Genomic DNA, 15474 nt, shown 5'->3' on the forward strand with positions numbered 1-15474 from the left:
CAATTTCAAAGTATCAGCAAACAGTTGACACATCTAACATGTCTAAGGGGCCGCTCTTACAGGAGAGATTGAATATTTCCACCCTGTACGAAATCTACCATTCAGCTACACGTCCGAGGATTCCTTTAGGGTTTTTATTGCGGCCGTACCTTCCGTAAGTCCTGTTCATCTATAGTAGTCACAGTACTATACTACGCTCGCTGCTATACTTTTAAAGTAACATAGGCAGTTCAAATGCAATACATTTTCGAGGAAAGACAGGTACTATTCTATTTACAGAATGTCAGTATAACGGTTATCTCACTGGGTCTCGAATGTTTGCGACAAAGTATTGTGACAACGTTGCAAATTTTCGACTGATTGCCACTTGTTGTCACACTAAGTAGGTTATTGGAAATAGCAGTGTTGCCTCCGAATTAAGGAAATCAATGTACACAGGTTAACTGCATGTAAAAGAGATTTTTCAGTGTAAATCGAATGTCACCTTTGATGATTGGCCTGCTAGGGCGATTGTTTCATTGGAAGACAGCTCTTGGGGCACATAGTAGATCTGGGTCCCCTAGCGGCTTTTTGGAACTACAGGGGACGATCGTTTGAGAAATAAGGGTTGCTACCAAAGATGGGGTTAACGGATCATCATGGTTGTTGATATGTAGATTAGGTGATACTTGGAATAAGCAGATATCAATAATAAAAATAAGAATGTAAGTTTAATAATCATTAAGGACTCTTTAAGAATCCGCTGCATTCTACAATAGGACTCCAAAACATATGGCATATGTAGCTAAGAAATAAGTTATGCCCGAAATTACAGATAAATCATTTTACAAATTTCATTTGGGGGAATGGAGAAGAAAAAAGTCATGACCAAAATGTTATCCACATTTGTGGTATGGAGGAAAATATTATAGTGTACTGAGTGATTGATTGATCAGTCGTAATTTCCTAACTAGCACATTGCAAGGCTTTACACACAACAACGTTCTGAAAAGGAAATAATGAGGCGATGGATATCAAACTAATTAAGGGTTAATGACCCGCCCCGAGGTGTATATGGTGTCATAACGTCTGGTCATTTGCTATAACCACCGAATAAATTCATAGGCACAAACGCTGTGATTTGCGGACAGCCCAGTGATTGTACGCATTGTTTTGACATTAGCGTGCGCATCACTTTTCGTCGGCTTCAAACAATAACCATCGGTTTGCAACAAGCGCTCGCGTGCAGTGCTAGGTCATAAAACACACGTCAAGTTTCACGAGATCTAGACATTTTGTGAGACGTCCCACAAATTCCCACAGAACGTCGACGTTCCAGAGACTCACCCATCCCGCACTTTGCCAAAGTTAGTCACTGCTAGACGTGCTAACTTTTCGTCATTATTCTATGTTACCTTCGTTATTACCTTCGCTGAGAAGGTTATGCAGAGGGTAGCGTTTGTATGTATGTTTGTAACGTACAGCATAACTCGAGAAGGCTTGGATGGATTGTCTTGATATTTGGTAGGTGGGTAGGTCTTGATGAGACTAGGAAATGATTAGATTTTGGGTCCCCTAGCGGCTTGTTACGGTACTGCAGCGGAACTTCCTGTTTCGATATCTCGTGTTCTGGACAAGCTATGGAACTGATTTTTGAGTGGTAGATAGCTCTTTGGACAGAGAGTAAGTGGTATAGGTTTTGGCCCCCTAGCGGCTTTTTTGAAACTGCAGGATCAGGTTTTGGTTCAGACTTTGAAAGGGAATAACTCAAGAAGGGCTTGATGGATGGTTATGATTTTTGGTAAGTAGATAGCTTGAGTGATGATGTACATGATTAGATACTTATTATTCAAATCAGTATCTAATTTGCATAATTAATGAGGAAAGTTTATACATCCGCCAAATTCCACGATAGGACTCTGAAACATGTGACATACATGTGTATGTAACTGAAGAAGAGAGAAATATTAATAGATATCAATTACTCAAATGAAGACCTCATTTGCATAATTAATGAGAAAATACTATACCGGTAACTCAAGATGGGCTTGATGGATGGTAATGATTTTTGGTATGTAGATAGCTTACGTGATGCTTTGTATGATTGGACGATAATCATGCAAATCAGATTCTAATTTGCATAATTAATGAGACAATTTTAAAAACCTGTTGTGTTCCATGATATGACTATTGACATATGTGAAATTTGTTACTGAGGACTTTTGATAGATAAAAAATATGCAAATGTGGGCCTAATTTGCATAATTAATGAGAAACTACTATAATTCCATACAGGTAAAGGATGGCAATTTCATACTTGTGTCATTTGGAAGTTATGTGAATGTGAACATCGTTGAATCAAATTATGCTAATAAGGACCCCATTTGCATAATTCATGTTACTTTGTTAGCATAACCTTCGCTCATACTTTTGTTTTTTGGGTGAAGAAGATCAACTGGTATGATTTATAATTGATGACAAACACCCCTGATACGTCAGTCATAAAGGTTAAAATCATTTGGCAATGGTATGAGGTCGTGGAACTCTAGTTACATATGCATTATGTCTATACAGTAAGCTTTATAGATACCTTATCTTGTTTGATAAACCTAATTGAATTAAATTAAATTACATTACATTAGATTGAGTCGCCCACAGGGGGTGATTGTAAAGCAATGTGGGGCTAGTTAACCCTATCAAGACTGGGCTTTTGGGGGATCCCTTGGACTGGGAGGAACGCCACCGAGTTAATGGCAATTCGAATTTTGAAAAATGATGCTAATTAATTCAACTACATTTTGCCGAGGGTAAACACGGCCTTAGTCTTGTATTGGTTCTCCTGTACATAAAGCAATGGAATGGCTTTACATACAGCAACGCAACAGAATAAATTGGATAACTTTATTGCAAATTCATGCCAGAAGGCTAATTGGAAGTATACACAGAAATCAGATAACTATAATAGTAAAGCATTGCATACATGTACAACGTGAGAGGAAAGTAGTCAGCTAGCTAGCGCTACTTCTAATCTAAAACAGTTGTTATTGGGTTTGATTTTTTTTGCATGCAGTGGAATATAAAATTCTCGACGTTTTCGGTGATAAATGTATTGGTTGATGTTAGCAGAAAGACCTGTACAGTATTGTAGCGTCTGTGTATGTTTGCGTGTTTTTATGTGGGCAAAACAAACTGAATGGACTGGGGATGGATCTTCCACATTTTTGGAACGTTAGTAGCGGTTGTGTAACGTTCAACGTCCTACCTCCCCGTGCCCTCAGTTTTCAGGGGGTGCGGAAAAGGCCGAGTTGTCTACTTGGGCTGTCTACTTGGGCTGCCTGTCATGTCAGGCTACTCAGATGCCCCCTCTCAAATGATTAGACACCTAATAGTATGTAGCTGCGCCCTATAGAGGAATGCATCAAAATTACACTGGGTATGGTATAGAGAACTTCGGCGTATGAAGGTATTGACAGGAAATCTACAAGTAACGTTAACGTGGAAATAAACTGATCTAAGTATTTGTTTTATCTGCTATATGTTATATCTGGAATAGATAAACAGTGACATATAAAGGATAAGGACAAGGCTCTCCTGGTTGGTGTTGCGAAAAACAATACTAGCAACTTGGCAAAAGGACAATGTGACCACGTGACTGTAGGCCTGACTGAGTGGAAACGGGTGTTGCAAGAGGGCGGGCCAGAGTGTGTCCCGCTCCCTGGCATCAAAACATAAACTTTTAATATACACTGTGACAGTCTGCCATTCCGTTCATACTCCCGTATTCATAATTTTTTTTGAACTAGATGAGTAATATTACATCTTAACAAACAAAACTCTGATCCCGACCAATCCCTACCTACATGTAGTATCTGCTCTATTGTAATCGTACCGTGTACATCTGTCGAGGAATAAAGTTCGTTCATTTATTCATTAATTCCTTCATAAACCTAATTTGGATCGTCGGCCTCAGCTTGCGAAATAGGCCCCACGTATTGATAAACAACACTCTTTTATCTGACAGCTGACTCTCTTTCGTCAATTACTCTGAGGTCTGTAATCGTATTTTTTTACGTTTCGTACCTATATCATAAAATATAGATTTTATCTTTTAGTCTTGTTTAATCATATCGCGGGAACACTGTTGTAGTAGAATACTATTTTTTCCTGTTGCGAGCCTCTCCCGTGTTTGAATTTGTTAAGCTCGAAAGCGGTGTGGTCACATTCGTCTTTGATCGTCGTACGATTTTGATGCCGTAGAGCTAGAGATTCCAAGCAAAATGCGACAGAGCCATTGCATTTCTTCGTGACCATCACATTGATGTTAAAAATGACACGACCGCAAAGAACGCATGAAGTAAACTGAGCGTGAAAATGCTTCTGATTTTGAATTCCATTATGATTTAAGAAAAATATGGTTAATAACAGTGCCTCAAAATGATACTTGAAAAGCTTTCAGTGTTTTAATGATTGTTTTAGAATCAAATGCTTTCATCATTACCTAACTAAAAGGTTTATACATTCCACACCCTTGTCATCACCTTGTATGAAGATATAGAGGACATGGCTGATGTCTACATCTGACCGCTTGTTAGTCATAGAAGTATGTGTGTAGAGAAACAGGCCATTTACCACGCCAAGTCATGATACATCCAAGAGACTGAGTCAATCAGACGCGCGTGAACATGACTTGTAGATGGTGCCTGGCGGCTGGGTTAAAAATAATTCTGCCAGTGTTGAAGGGAGAAATCATACTTTTGCAACCTACTTGATTATCCCTTCATAATCATTCGGGGTAATTCAACTTCACCAGGACATATATAGGACATTAATAGGCTGATTTCATTGTCAACTACGTGTAGGCGCGGATGTATGCTGGGCGGGTACCACATGCTCATGGTCATTTCCCACACATCCAAAATGGCAACGGTGGAATTTCCCAGAATGCTTCTCATTTCCTGGTTTAGTTGGTCTAACAACCAATCGGACTGCACAACAAGATCACGGTAATCGCGTTGATTTCGTGTGTTACACGTCTTGATTATGACTTTTGTTCCAGGGTGTCTTCTGTGCAGTTCGCCAATAGCAGATTTTATCTCAGCTATGCGTGAACGATAGACATGGATTGGTTCTGCTGAAAAGTGCGCGCAAAGGCTCAATGCAATCACAACGTTGGGACCACCGATCATCTCTTTAATCTCCACTGATACACCTCTCTTTGTCAGGTTTATAAATGGCCATCTTGATCTGCCTTGTTGTGGAACGGTGTGGAAACGAAATGAAGCCTCAATTCCGTGGAGTCGATTGAAGTTCGTGTACGGTCCCTTCATACGGTTACCTGGTCCCTGCTTCACGATTCCTAAATGTACAAGGCGTTCCGACCACTGCCGGATGGTCGAGTCGCCCAGGAAACGAACTGTATGGTTAGCTAGACATTTCCTGATCCCCTGGACCGTAAATTGTTTTGTTCTGCATGCCAACGAGTGCCACTCTCCATTAATCCAATATCCTTCTGATTGACCCCGTGTCACACCTGGCCCGCATGATGGTAATGACGATACCACTGAAAGAGAAATGATTATATTTTTATCATATTGAATAAACTCACAGCATTCCTAATATATTGTCATAACGCTGCAATCATAGACCTTTCAACCATACGTGAATAGAGACGGAGGACGTCACAAGTTGACTGAAACACTTGATCTACCGGTTGAATCTTGTGCCATGACATAACGGCTGGTAAAGGCAGGAGCTGCCCAATTGAAAAGCCCCATTTTTATTCATGTTGAATCTACAGTTAAAATCTGTTACATGATGTAACGGATGTTTAGCACATAATCATGCAGATCCGGAGACCCGAAGCTGACTGGGAATACAATTACACTCGGCTTAAAACACGAAAATGTGACGTGAATACCTACCATCATTGCTGGGTTGAACAAGTACTGTTGCATTCACGAAGGATAGTTCAGCCTTCCAGAATGGCCTGTAAGGAATGGCATTATATTAATTCTGTGGTAGAAAAGGAAAACGGCCATTGAGAAACCAATTTTAGACCGATGCAATGGGTATCTACTGTTCTGGGTTTATATGGCGATTTAAGGTATGGTCAACCTATGAATAACATTACTTTCGAGGACTAAACAGCAGAGGCAGTAGTTATTTTAAAAAAGATCACATTTATATGAAAACAGAATTGACCGAATTTGTACATATCATTACATGGAAATGAACCTTTTATGATGATACAATTAATAATGATAATTATACCTTTATTACAAATTCATGCCCGAAGGCTAATTTCAAGAAGACAAAGAAATGAAATAATGATGATGATGATAAGGTATAATAGCACACAGTAAAGAAAGAAACACAAAAGTAAAATGAAAGTCATCAACCAGCGCTGCTTCTAATCTTAACAGTTGATATTGGGTTTTGTTTCTTTGTGCGCGGTGGAATATGAAATTCTTGACGTTTTGGGAGATATTTGCATTAGCTGGTGTTAACAGAAAGATATAATTCATTAACTGGTCAGTTTTCCTTCATACAGACCAATCCGTGATGCTTGATGGGAATGGTGCAGACCTTTAAGTATGTGTTCCTATGGGATAATTGCTTAAAGGCTAGGTCAATACTTGGCTCAAAGCAAGAAGAGAACTATGTTCCCAAGGATGAAATTGGATGAACAACTATTACATGCACAAGAAACGCTGTCAATATCTCCCCGAAATTTTTGAACTTCGACCCATTTTTTCCAACGGCGTTGTTTCAAATCTTACGTTTGGGTTTCCAAAGGATGATTGCCAGAGATCAATATCAATTTTTTAACCCAAGCAAGTGGAAAATGAAGTAAAGATTCATTTTAGAAAATAGTTGACAAAGGAGCATCCAGAAACACGTTGCAGTAATTTTAAGATCAACCCGCGATGTCTTAACATTGTTCCAGTTGAAGTTGGGCCGATAGTTAATGGCCATATGACATATGTTGCACCTGGCTGTAATTTATCTGTAAGGGTACTCAAGAGGGTATCAGAATATTGTTTCTGTGTAATGCAACTGCCGCCTAGTTCCGATTCAATGTCAAGTTGTCAGTTCAACATTTGTTTCAGATTCAGAAACAAATCATCTGCAGAACCAAATCACTTCCTTCTGCTGTTGAGTCTCCCTTTAACGAAAAATCAAGCTGTAGTGGCAGTGGAACAGGAACAGGTATTTTGCATCACTTCGAAATTTCCGTGAGCAAACTCAGGAAAGTGTTAAGCTAAGATGGCATACGTAGGACATAGTCTAAAAAAATTACATTAAATTCCAGTTACATGTACCTTCATGAATGTAAATTTGATGTAAAAGTATAACTTACATATTGAAAGGATACAATTATACAGCATTAAGATTTTAGAAATGTGCGAGAATGATTTGCTTGCATAATGCAAAATGAGCATGCAGTAAATTACTATATATGTCTCAATTTGGATTAGTGCAGATCTACCGTTTGTCATCCGTCCTTTGTCACCCTAGCAGAATGACCTGGTATTTTAGGTAATTAGGCAATCGTTAACTCTACTTGGGACAAAGCGTTTTGTATTCCATGTAATAATAGCTGTATTACCTTTCAAAGAGTTTCCGTTGTGCACCAGACACCATCGCATCGATTGCCTCGGTGTATTTAGTTGACTGGCATATAGTAATCGCTTCACATGGAATGTCTTTGGGCTTTTCACAGAACCACGTTCGACTTGTATTTGGTGCTGAAAAGTCACATTGGTCGGACAAAGCCAAGGATCGATTGGCAAAAAAAGTGCATGATTTTTTTAACTTCTTCTCTCCGTTCTGGAACCCACATAGCCACTTCCTTTTGTTTGGAACCTTTCTAAACTCTTTCAAAAGTAGAACAGCTTCACTGACGTGGACGAGATGCACTTTGGGTGTCACAGTCCCAGGGAAACTCAGTTCAAACGTGATGGTGTACGCTCCGTTTCCATGGTCTTGGATTCTACCTGTTGTACTACCTTTTACATTCTCGTCCTTCAACACTGCTTCAAAGTAGTCCCCTCCGTATAGTTTGCGCCTGCCCTTTCCATCCCTGGCTATAATTTCAATGAAGAGGAGGTCCCCTACACTATAAAAGGATTTGGGGTTGACAATCTCGACAGTGGTGTGATTTGCACTGGTGACCCAGTCGAAGTTGATGGTGTCGTTCTGAAGCCTCTGTAAGCGTGTTCTGTGTGACGCCACGTTGATCACCTAGTGTTTATAGTGAATGGTGCTCAGTTACTTGATTTGCTAGAAGGGTTGACCCAACATAGAATTCTCACATCGATCAGGAGTGTTTCCGGCCAAATCACCGAACTAACTCGTTCCAAGCAACCCATGTTTTGTATAAATAGCAATAAATAAATAAAGTAATTTTTCATATGGAAGATTTCCAAATTTTTATCTTTTATCTCTTGGCAAATATCATCATCATACATTACTTTTCCTTTGGACATTTGGATTCCATATGCTGTCTAGTGCAGGGTAACATTGGAAAAACAACAGAAAACTACCATCTACTTTCATGTTAACATTACAAGCTATAAGCGGATGCCTATATCATTTGCGTGTACTACTTTCGCCGAAATAAAAGGAATACAAAGTCTTTAAAGCAAAACATTCTTCACAATGGTCCTTGTAGATTGCAGTCTGGGCATTTGAAAAGTGGCAAAGTCATTTTCTTTTCTTTTTGATAAATCATATTACTTAGTAAGGCAGTAATGGAAGATGGTGACTGACTATTGTAGTGTTGCTGTTCGATCGTAAGTATTTTAGACTTCTTCTACCCCACTGTTGAATTACCGACGGACAACATTTAAAAACAAACAATGCAATGTGCCACAGTCGCAGTATATCTTTTACTGCAACTGAACAAATAATTTCAGTACAAGACACATTCGTATATACAACAGCAGGTGTTTCCAGCAATATTTTACCGGCGAATATAAAATGAGACAGTCCATACTGACCTTGAATTTCGGGTTCAGATCCTGAGAACCATGCACAGACCAGGGGTATTTTCCTTGCCGCACCAGCTCCACGGCCCAGCTGTTTTTGCCTGTGTTGAACTTTCAGGAAAATTGTTATTCATCAAATGTCATGCCAAATGACTACCATTAAACACGAAAAAGTTATGAAGGAGGAGGCAATAGTCCAGACGTAACAGTGCTCATGCCCTTTACATCTCAGTGCACCACACACATTCCAATTTCTGGGTCAATAACACAAATTCACAATACATGTACACAATTTGATGGAAATTACAGCAGGCTAAAACAATCCACAACCCGTTTATACAAATCAGCACACCATTTAGTTCAAACAGATGCGGCACGCCGAAAGCAGTGGACTTAGGACGGTAGTTCTCCACAAGACATGTCCATTTATGTTAAACAGTATATGAATGAGTAGTAGTGGACTGAGCTTACCCATGATTTGTTTTGTTAGCTAAACAGGGGATGCGATTTCACTTTAGTCTAATGGGTGTCGCATAAAGGCAATGAATGACAATTCCCTAACATTCCGGCACATGCAAGTGACAGCATATAATTCCGAATGGTGAAGGGGTCAGCTCCCCGAAATATGATAAAGCAACACAGAAACCATATGTAACACATTCATTAGATCATGTCTGAATGTTCATACAGTCCATCTCATGAACCAAGCACTGTCGAAAATCAAGTCATTAGCCAACATGCATTTCGGTTTAGAACGAAAACTATATCAATACTGTTGTAGCTCAGCTGCAGTGTGTGTATTTTATGTTTTGCTGTTAGGCCACAGCAAGTAAATTTTATGGATGACGTCCTCCGCAGACTCCAAAACTAATGAGATAGGGCGAAAAAAACAAGGCGGACAAAAAAAACAAGATTCCCATTTTTTTAAATTTTGAGATCATAAATCTTGCTATTAACAATTGAGGCGACAAAATATAATATCATGAATAACAGGTCTTTTCTTCCTGTATTCAACCAATGAGGTTCCATATACAATATAAAACCTCCTTGATTCAAAAGTAGACATGTCCTTGTAGATGTGTATACATCTCAATTGACCAACTACAACAAATGCAGAAAAGAGCTTGTTGTACCATCATCTGAAGGAAATACACTGTACTGGGTATTCATATGCGATGAAACACCTTGCGTATACAGCTCAATTAACTAGAACCAAGGACATCATATAATGTCCTTGATAGAACAAATGCAGAAAACAGCTTATCATACCATCATGGGCAGGAACTACACTGGGTATCCATATACAATGAAACACCTTAGACTGTCAACATTAAACTGTCCTTGAAGATGTGTATACAGCTCAATTAACAAGAACAAATGCAGAAAACAGCTTACGACATATTTGCCAATTTTTGGCATGTTGACCACCGTCGGAGGGCAATGAAATTTCTTGTTTTTTTTTCGAAATCAGGCAAAAATTAATGAGCGCGCTGATGTCATCCATAAAAATTACTTGCTGTGGCTTTAGGAAACTTACCTGAACGCGGTAAAGCACTAGCACTCCTGTGACTGCTAAAAGTACAGCACCAACAAAACAGTGATTGTTCCCGAAAACAGTCATGACGCTGAAAAACATTGTTATCATTGTTATCGAGAAAGAAGTATGACAAAAGTACATATATCTTGGAAAGTTCCAATATAAGAATGAGGGTATTCTTAACTAGAGTTAAACGATCTTATATCATCGCCAAGTAACTTTGTGTCATTACCATATTATTAGTAACTATGGAAATCACCTAATTTGCATGATAAGTGCTCACTTCTACATAACTTGTATATGTCACACATATGAAATTTCTATGATTTTCCACTGCGTCTCTGTTCATAATTGATATGGAAAGAAATGCCTTATCAGCATGATTCAAATGAATTCATCCTGTTTTTACATAGTGACATCAGTTGCAAATATCCTTCTTCAGAAATATATTGTACAATTTCCCGAAAATCATGCAAATGACATAAGATTTCCGTTATCCGTCTCTGATACTATTAGACGTTATCTATCATAGACGACTCACCTACATGGATATGCCATCATTTATTACTAAGCTGCAGATGTCTTCTTTCTTATGCAAATCAGGCTTTGTTTGCATTATCTGTATCCATAGCTGCTCGTCCTGAGCCCTGTTACATATGTAATGAAATGCCTGTCATTTCGCAGAAATGAATATGGATTTTCCTCATTGATTATGAAAATCAAGTCTGAACAAGACTTCGAAGACCTCATATCTCCATGAACTATTCTGTTTATGCAAATGATTACTCATGTACATAATATGTGCTTAGTCATAAACATCTTTATCTAACTTACACTGCAATATATCCAATCATTTTCCACTTAGATGAATTATGGCACTTTTGCATCAATATGTAAATAAGGAATTTCATTTGCATAATTAGTATCCGTTGATGCTCCACTTGCCATTAAGGTCTCGGACCGGAGTTTTTTTTTGCGATTTCGTATGTAGGCCGACACCCTCAGGTGGATGGGCTACAATTCCGCCGAGAAAAGTAGGACGGAAAATGTAATCACATGGTCGAAAAGCGGGTTTCTGCTGTTATCCGATGTATTTATCGGTATTGTCCGTTGTCCTTTTATTTTGGGTAGAAACCATATAGTAAAATGTAAATTTGGCATCCGAAAATTATCATTTTTTTACACTTTTCTGATCGAACCTGCTCGGAAAAAAAGAGTTTTCCTGGGGTCACGTCATATATGCTGAGAAAGCTTAGTAAATGGTGTCCCCGAAAAATGAAAAAAAAAATAAAAAAAGTCATGTGATAACTTTTTCGCAATCTCCGATGACGCAAATTCGGTGAAAATGCATTAAAAACGATGCTATTTGGGTCATCAGGCGAGAAAACCGCATCACCGTTGCCGCGGACTAATACAAAAAAGGCTTCGATAGCGAACCAACTGCACCGCGCCCAAAAATACTATAACTCACGGGCTTTTCAGAAGATTCAAAATATTCATGCACAGCTAAAACCATCACCAAGCAATCTCGGGCAGAAATCAGGGTGACGACCACGCACTTCCGGCAGATTACCGGGTCATGACCCAATTGAACTCCGACCCGGAACCTTAACTACATATGTTACATGTATTTGAGTCTTATAATGGAAAAAAATGCAAATATAGTTTATTCGTTAGCTATGCAAATTAAGTCCCAATTAGCATAATTTGCACTTCATTGTATACATCTCTGTCTAAGCTACCTGCATACTAAATATCATGGAAATCCGTCGTTCCTTTGTTCAGTTATTCTCTTTAGAAGATTTTCACAACAACGCCACTGCAGTTCCAGAGCAAGCTGCTTTGTGGCAAAAATCTACACCACTTCTTTATTTAATCACAAGCTATCTTCCACCCAAAAACCAAGACCATAGCACGTCCAGGTCAGAAAAATACAAAAACGAAAGTTTTGCTGCAGTACCAAGGTCATATACCAGGGGGCCCAATATCGACCTGGAATTTTGGCTTCACAACACTCGCCCACATACCAAATATTCAAGAACACCTTTGACTAACCTACACAAATCGCAATATTGACAGTCCTATCATTTTCCACTTAAATGAATTATGGCACTTTTGCATTAATTATACAGATTAGGAATTCATTTGCATATCTGTTGAGGCTCCACTTGCCATGAACTACATATTTTACATGTTTTTAAGTTTGTTTTTTTATACAGGAAAACACTGCAAATATAGATTTTCCTCATTAGTTATGCAAATTAAGTCCTAATTAGCATAATGTGCAGTTCGTTATGTACATCTCTGTCTAAGCTATCTGTGCACTAAATATCATGGAAATCCGTCGTTCCTGTTTCAGTTATTCTTCTTAGAAGATTTTCACGATGACGCCTCTGCATTTCCAGAGCAAGCTGCTAGGGGGGGGGGGCAAACCTACACCACGTCTTCATTACATCACAAGCTATCCGCCACCAAACAAATCAAGACCATAGCACGTCCAGTTCAAAAGATACAAAAATGGAATTCCTGCTGCAGTATCATCATAGGTCACATACCAATATCGACCTTGAATTTCGGCTTCACAACACCCGCCCACATACCAAATATCATCGTAATCCATCGAGACTTTCTTGAGTTATGCTGACTACAGTAGTTCGCATGCGGAAAAACAAACACAGACACACACAGATAGACAGACCCAAAACTATTTTTCATGGATATAATTAACATGATTAACCTATCATTACTCTCAAACTACGTAATTCCTTATGGATTACAGGAGCTATCTACAGCCCCAAAATCATGACCATACCATGTTCATAACACCAGATATCAAAGCCGGATTTTCCGCTGCAGTGCCAAAGCAAATTGCCAGGGGCTCAAAATCTATTTTTTTCTTAGGGCAACACCTAACCACATACCACGTTTCTGAATGGAGTTTAAACTGTAAAAACCAACACAATAAATTGGACTTACCCACATTTTCGACTGAACAGCTACAGTATTTTTCAAGGAATGAGCAATCCACTGCTTCTGTGACGTCACGTTATGCAGATGAGACACGTGACTCGGTGAGCAGTGGATCATATGTTGCAGAAAGTCTATGGCGCCCTCCGTCTCTGTTGAGGGATGGTTGTAATGCCCGGATGTAGATGGACTCCTCAATCCCTCTTGCAAAATATTCTGATTCCGTGTCCAGGATCTTAACCTTGTCCAATGAAACCGAATGTCCAGGCGACTCTATGTGTATGTGCTTGTGTTCGTTGAAACACGTCTTGAGTGAACGTTCAGTCTCTCCAATCTACGTTTCTTTGCACTGGCCTCTAATGTTTTGACCTTGACACGGAATGAAATACACAACTCCACTCTTGTCCTCCCTAGGTGTTTTGTCTTTAGGCGCTACTAGTAGTATCGCATCCGGGCATTACAACCATCCCTCAACAGAGACGAAGGGCGCCATAGACTTTCTGCAACATATGATCCACTGCTCACCGAGTCACGTGTCTCATCTGCATAACGTGACGTCACAGAAGCAGTGGATTGCTCATTTCTTGAAAAAGACTGTAGCTGTTCAGTCGAAAATTTGGGTAAGTCCGATTTATTGTGTTGGCTTTTACAGTTTAAACTCCATTCAGAATGACTTCTACCAACACAGCTGAACTTTCAAGTGCACATACCAAGTTTCATGACAGTCCATTCATGGCTTCTTGAGTTAAACTGTTCAACCATATACATACATACATACATACAAACATACATACATATATGGATACATGCATGCATACATACATACAAACATACATACATACATACATACAAACACTACCAAAAACATACCCTTTTCGTTGAAAGTAATGAAATTACTTTCTTATGTGACTTACACTCGGAGTCCAAATTTCATGGGAAATAATGCCCCTTAAAAAGGTCTTGGAGGGGGGTCCCAAAACCCCATAACGAAAAATAGCCGGAGGATTTTGATTACCTGTAAATATCTGCTGTCATTAATGTTTTCAGCTCCGCTAGTAACGTTACATCACTTTATTTCGAACACTCTGATAGATACAACTATACTTCCGGTCGTTGAAAACAATGATGTCAACATCTCTGGTAGTGATAACTATAGGCCAATTGCCATTGCATCGGTACTATCCGAGGTTTTGTAGGTTATCCAGCTGAACAGCCCCGCATCTCATATTCAAACTTCTCCTCATCAATTTGGATTTAAACGTGGACATGGTCTTGAAATGTGTGCATTTACTTTAAAACAGACAATAGAGTGACTGACGGGATCTCGATTCGACAGTGTTTGTTTGTATCTTGGACGCCTGCAAGGATTTCCATAGGGTAAACCATTGGAATTTATTTTTTGGAAACTACTAGACGGACATGTCCCTGTGTATCTTGTGCAATTTTTAGCTATCAGGTATCAAAACCAAACAATTAGCATAAGATGGAACAATGTTTTTTCTTCCTGTTTTATGTATCAATTGGTGTGAATCAAAGTAGTCTGTTATTCCCACTATTACCCTTTACCCTTCACAATTTAACTGGACGTTCCTTAAGAATGTATTACTGATGAATTATAAGCTACCTATGTTAGTTGAAATATAGTGACAACAAACTGTAGCTTTAAATACATGTACCAAGATATCAAAACGCGTAGCATTATTGCATACGACTAATAAAAAAATAGGACTTACGGTAGATACAGCCGCAATAAAAACTTGACAGGAATACTCGGACGTGTGGCTGGATCTTGGTTGATTTTGCACAGAATGGAAATATTCAACCACTCCGTAATGGGCGGCCTGTGATATGTGTCGACGTGTAAGCTGATTCATACCTCTTCTTTGTTTGTTGTTGTTGTTGCTGCTGCTATGGTGTATTCAAGCTGAGCAGTATGTTTTCTACATTACTTCTGCATGGCCATTAAAGTGGCAAGAAGATCCTAATATTTGGTCTTGAAGG

General features: G+C 39.1%; 1 protein-coding gene across 1 annotated transcript; it reads right to left on the reverse strand.

The window, feature by feature from the left end:
* Positions 1 to 2865: 2865 nt before the first annotated feature.
* LOC136430790 (NXPE family member 3-like) lies at positions 2866 to 15355 on the reverse strand. The gene is made up of 6 exons (XM_066421739.1): positions 15207 to 15355; positions 10507 to 10594; positions 8982 to 9080; positions 7589 to 8223; positions 5901 to 5965; positions 2866 to 5539 (listed from the first exon to the last, which is right to left on the reverse strand). The coding sequence occupies exons 2-6, from the start codon at positions 10588 to 10590 to the stop codon at positions 4749 to 4751; spliced, it is 1674 nt and encodes a 557-aa protein (XP_066277836.1). The 5' UTR covers positions 10591 to 10594; positions 15207 to 15355; the 3' UTR covers positions 2866 to 4748.
* Between the last annotated feature and the right edge of the window lie 119 nt (positions 15356 to 15474).

This window comes from Branchiostoma lanceolatum, chromosome 3 (genome assembly GCF_035083965.1).
Source record: "Branchiostoma lanceolatum isolate klBraLanc5 chromosome 3, klBraLanc5.hap2, whole genome shotgun sequence".
NCBI classification, from domain to species: Eukaryota; Metazoa; Chordata; class Leptocardii; order Amphioxiformes; family Branchiostomatidae; genus Branchiostoma; species Branchiostoma lanceolatum.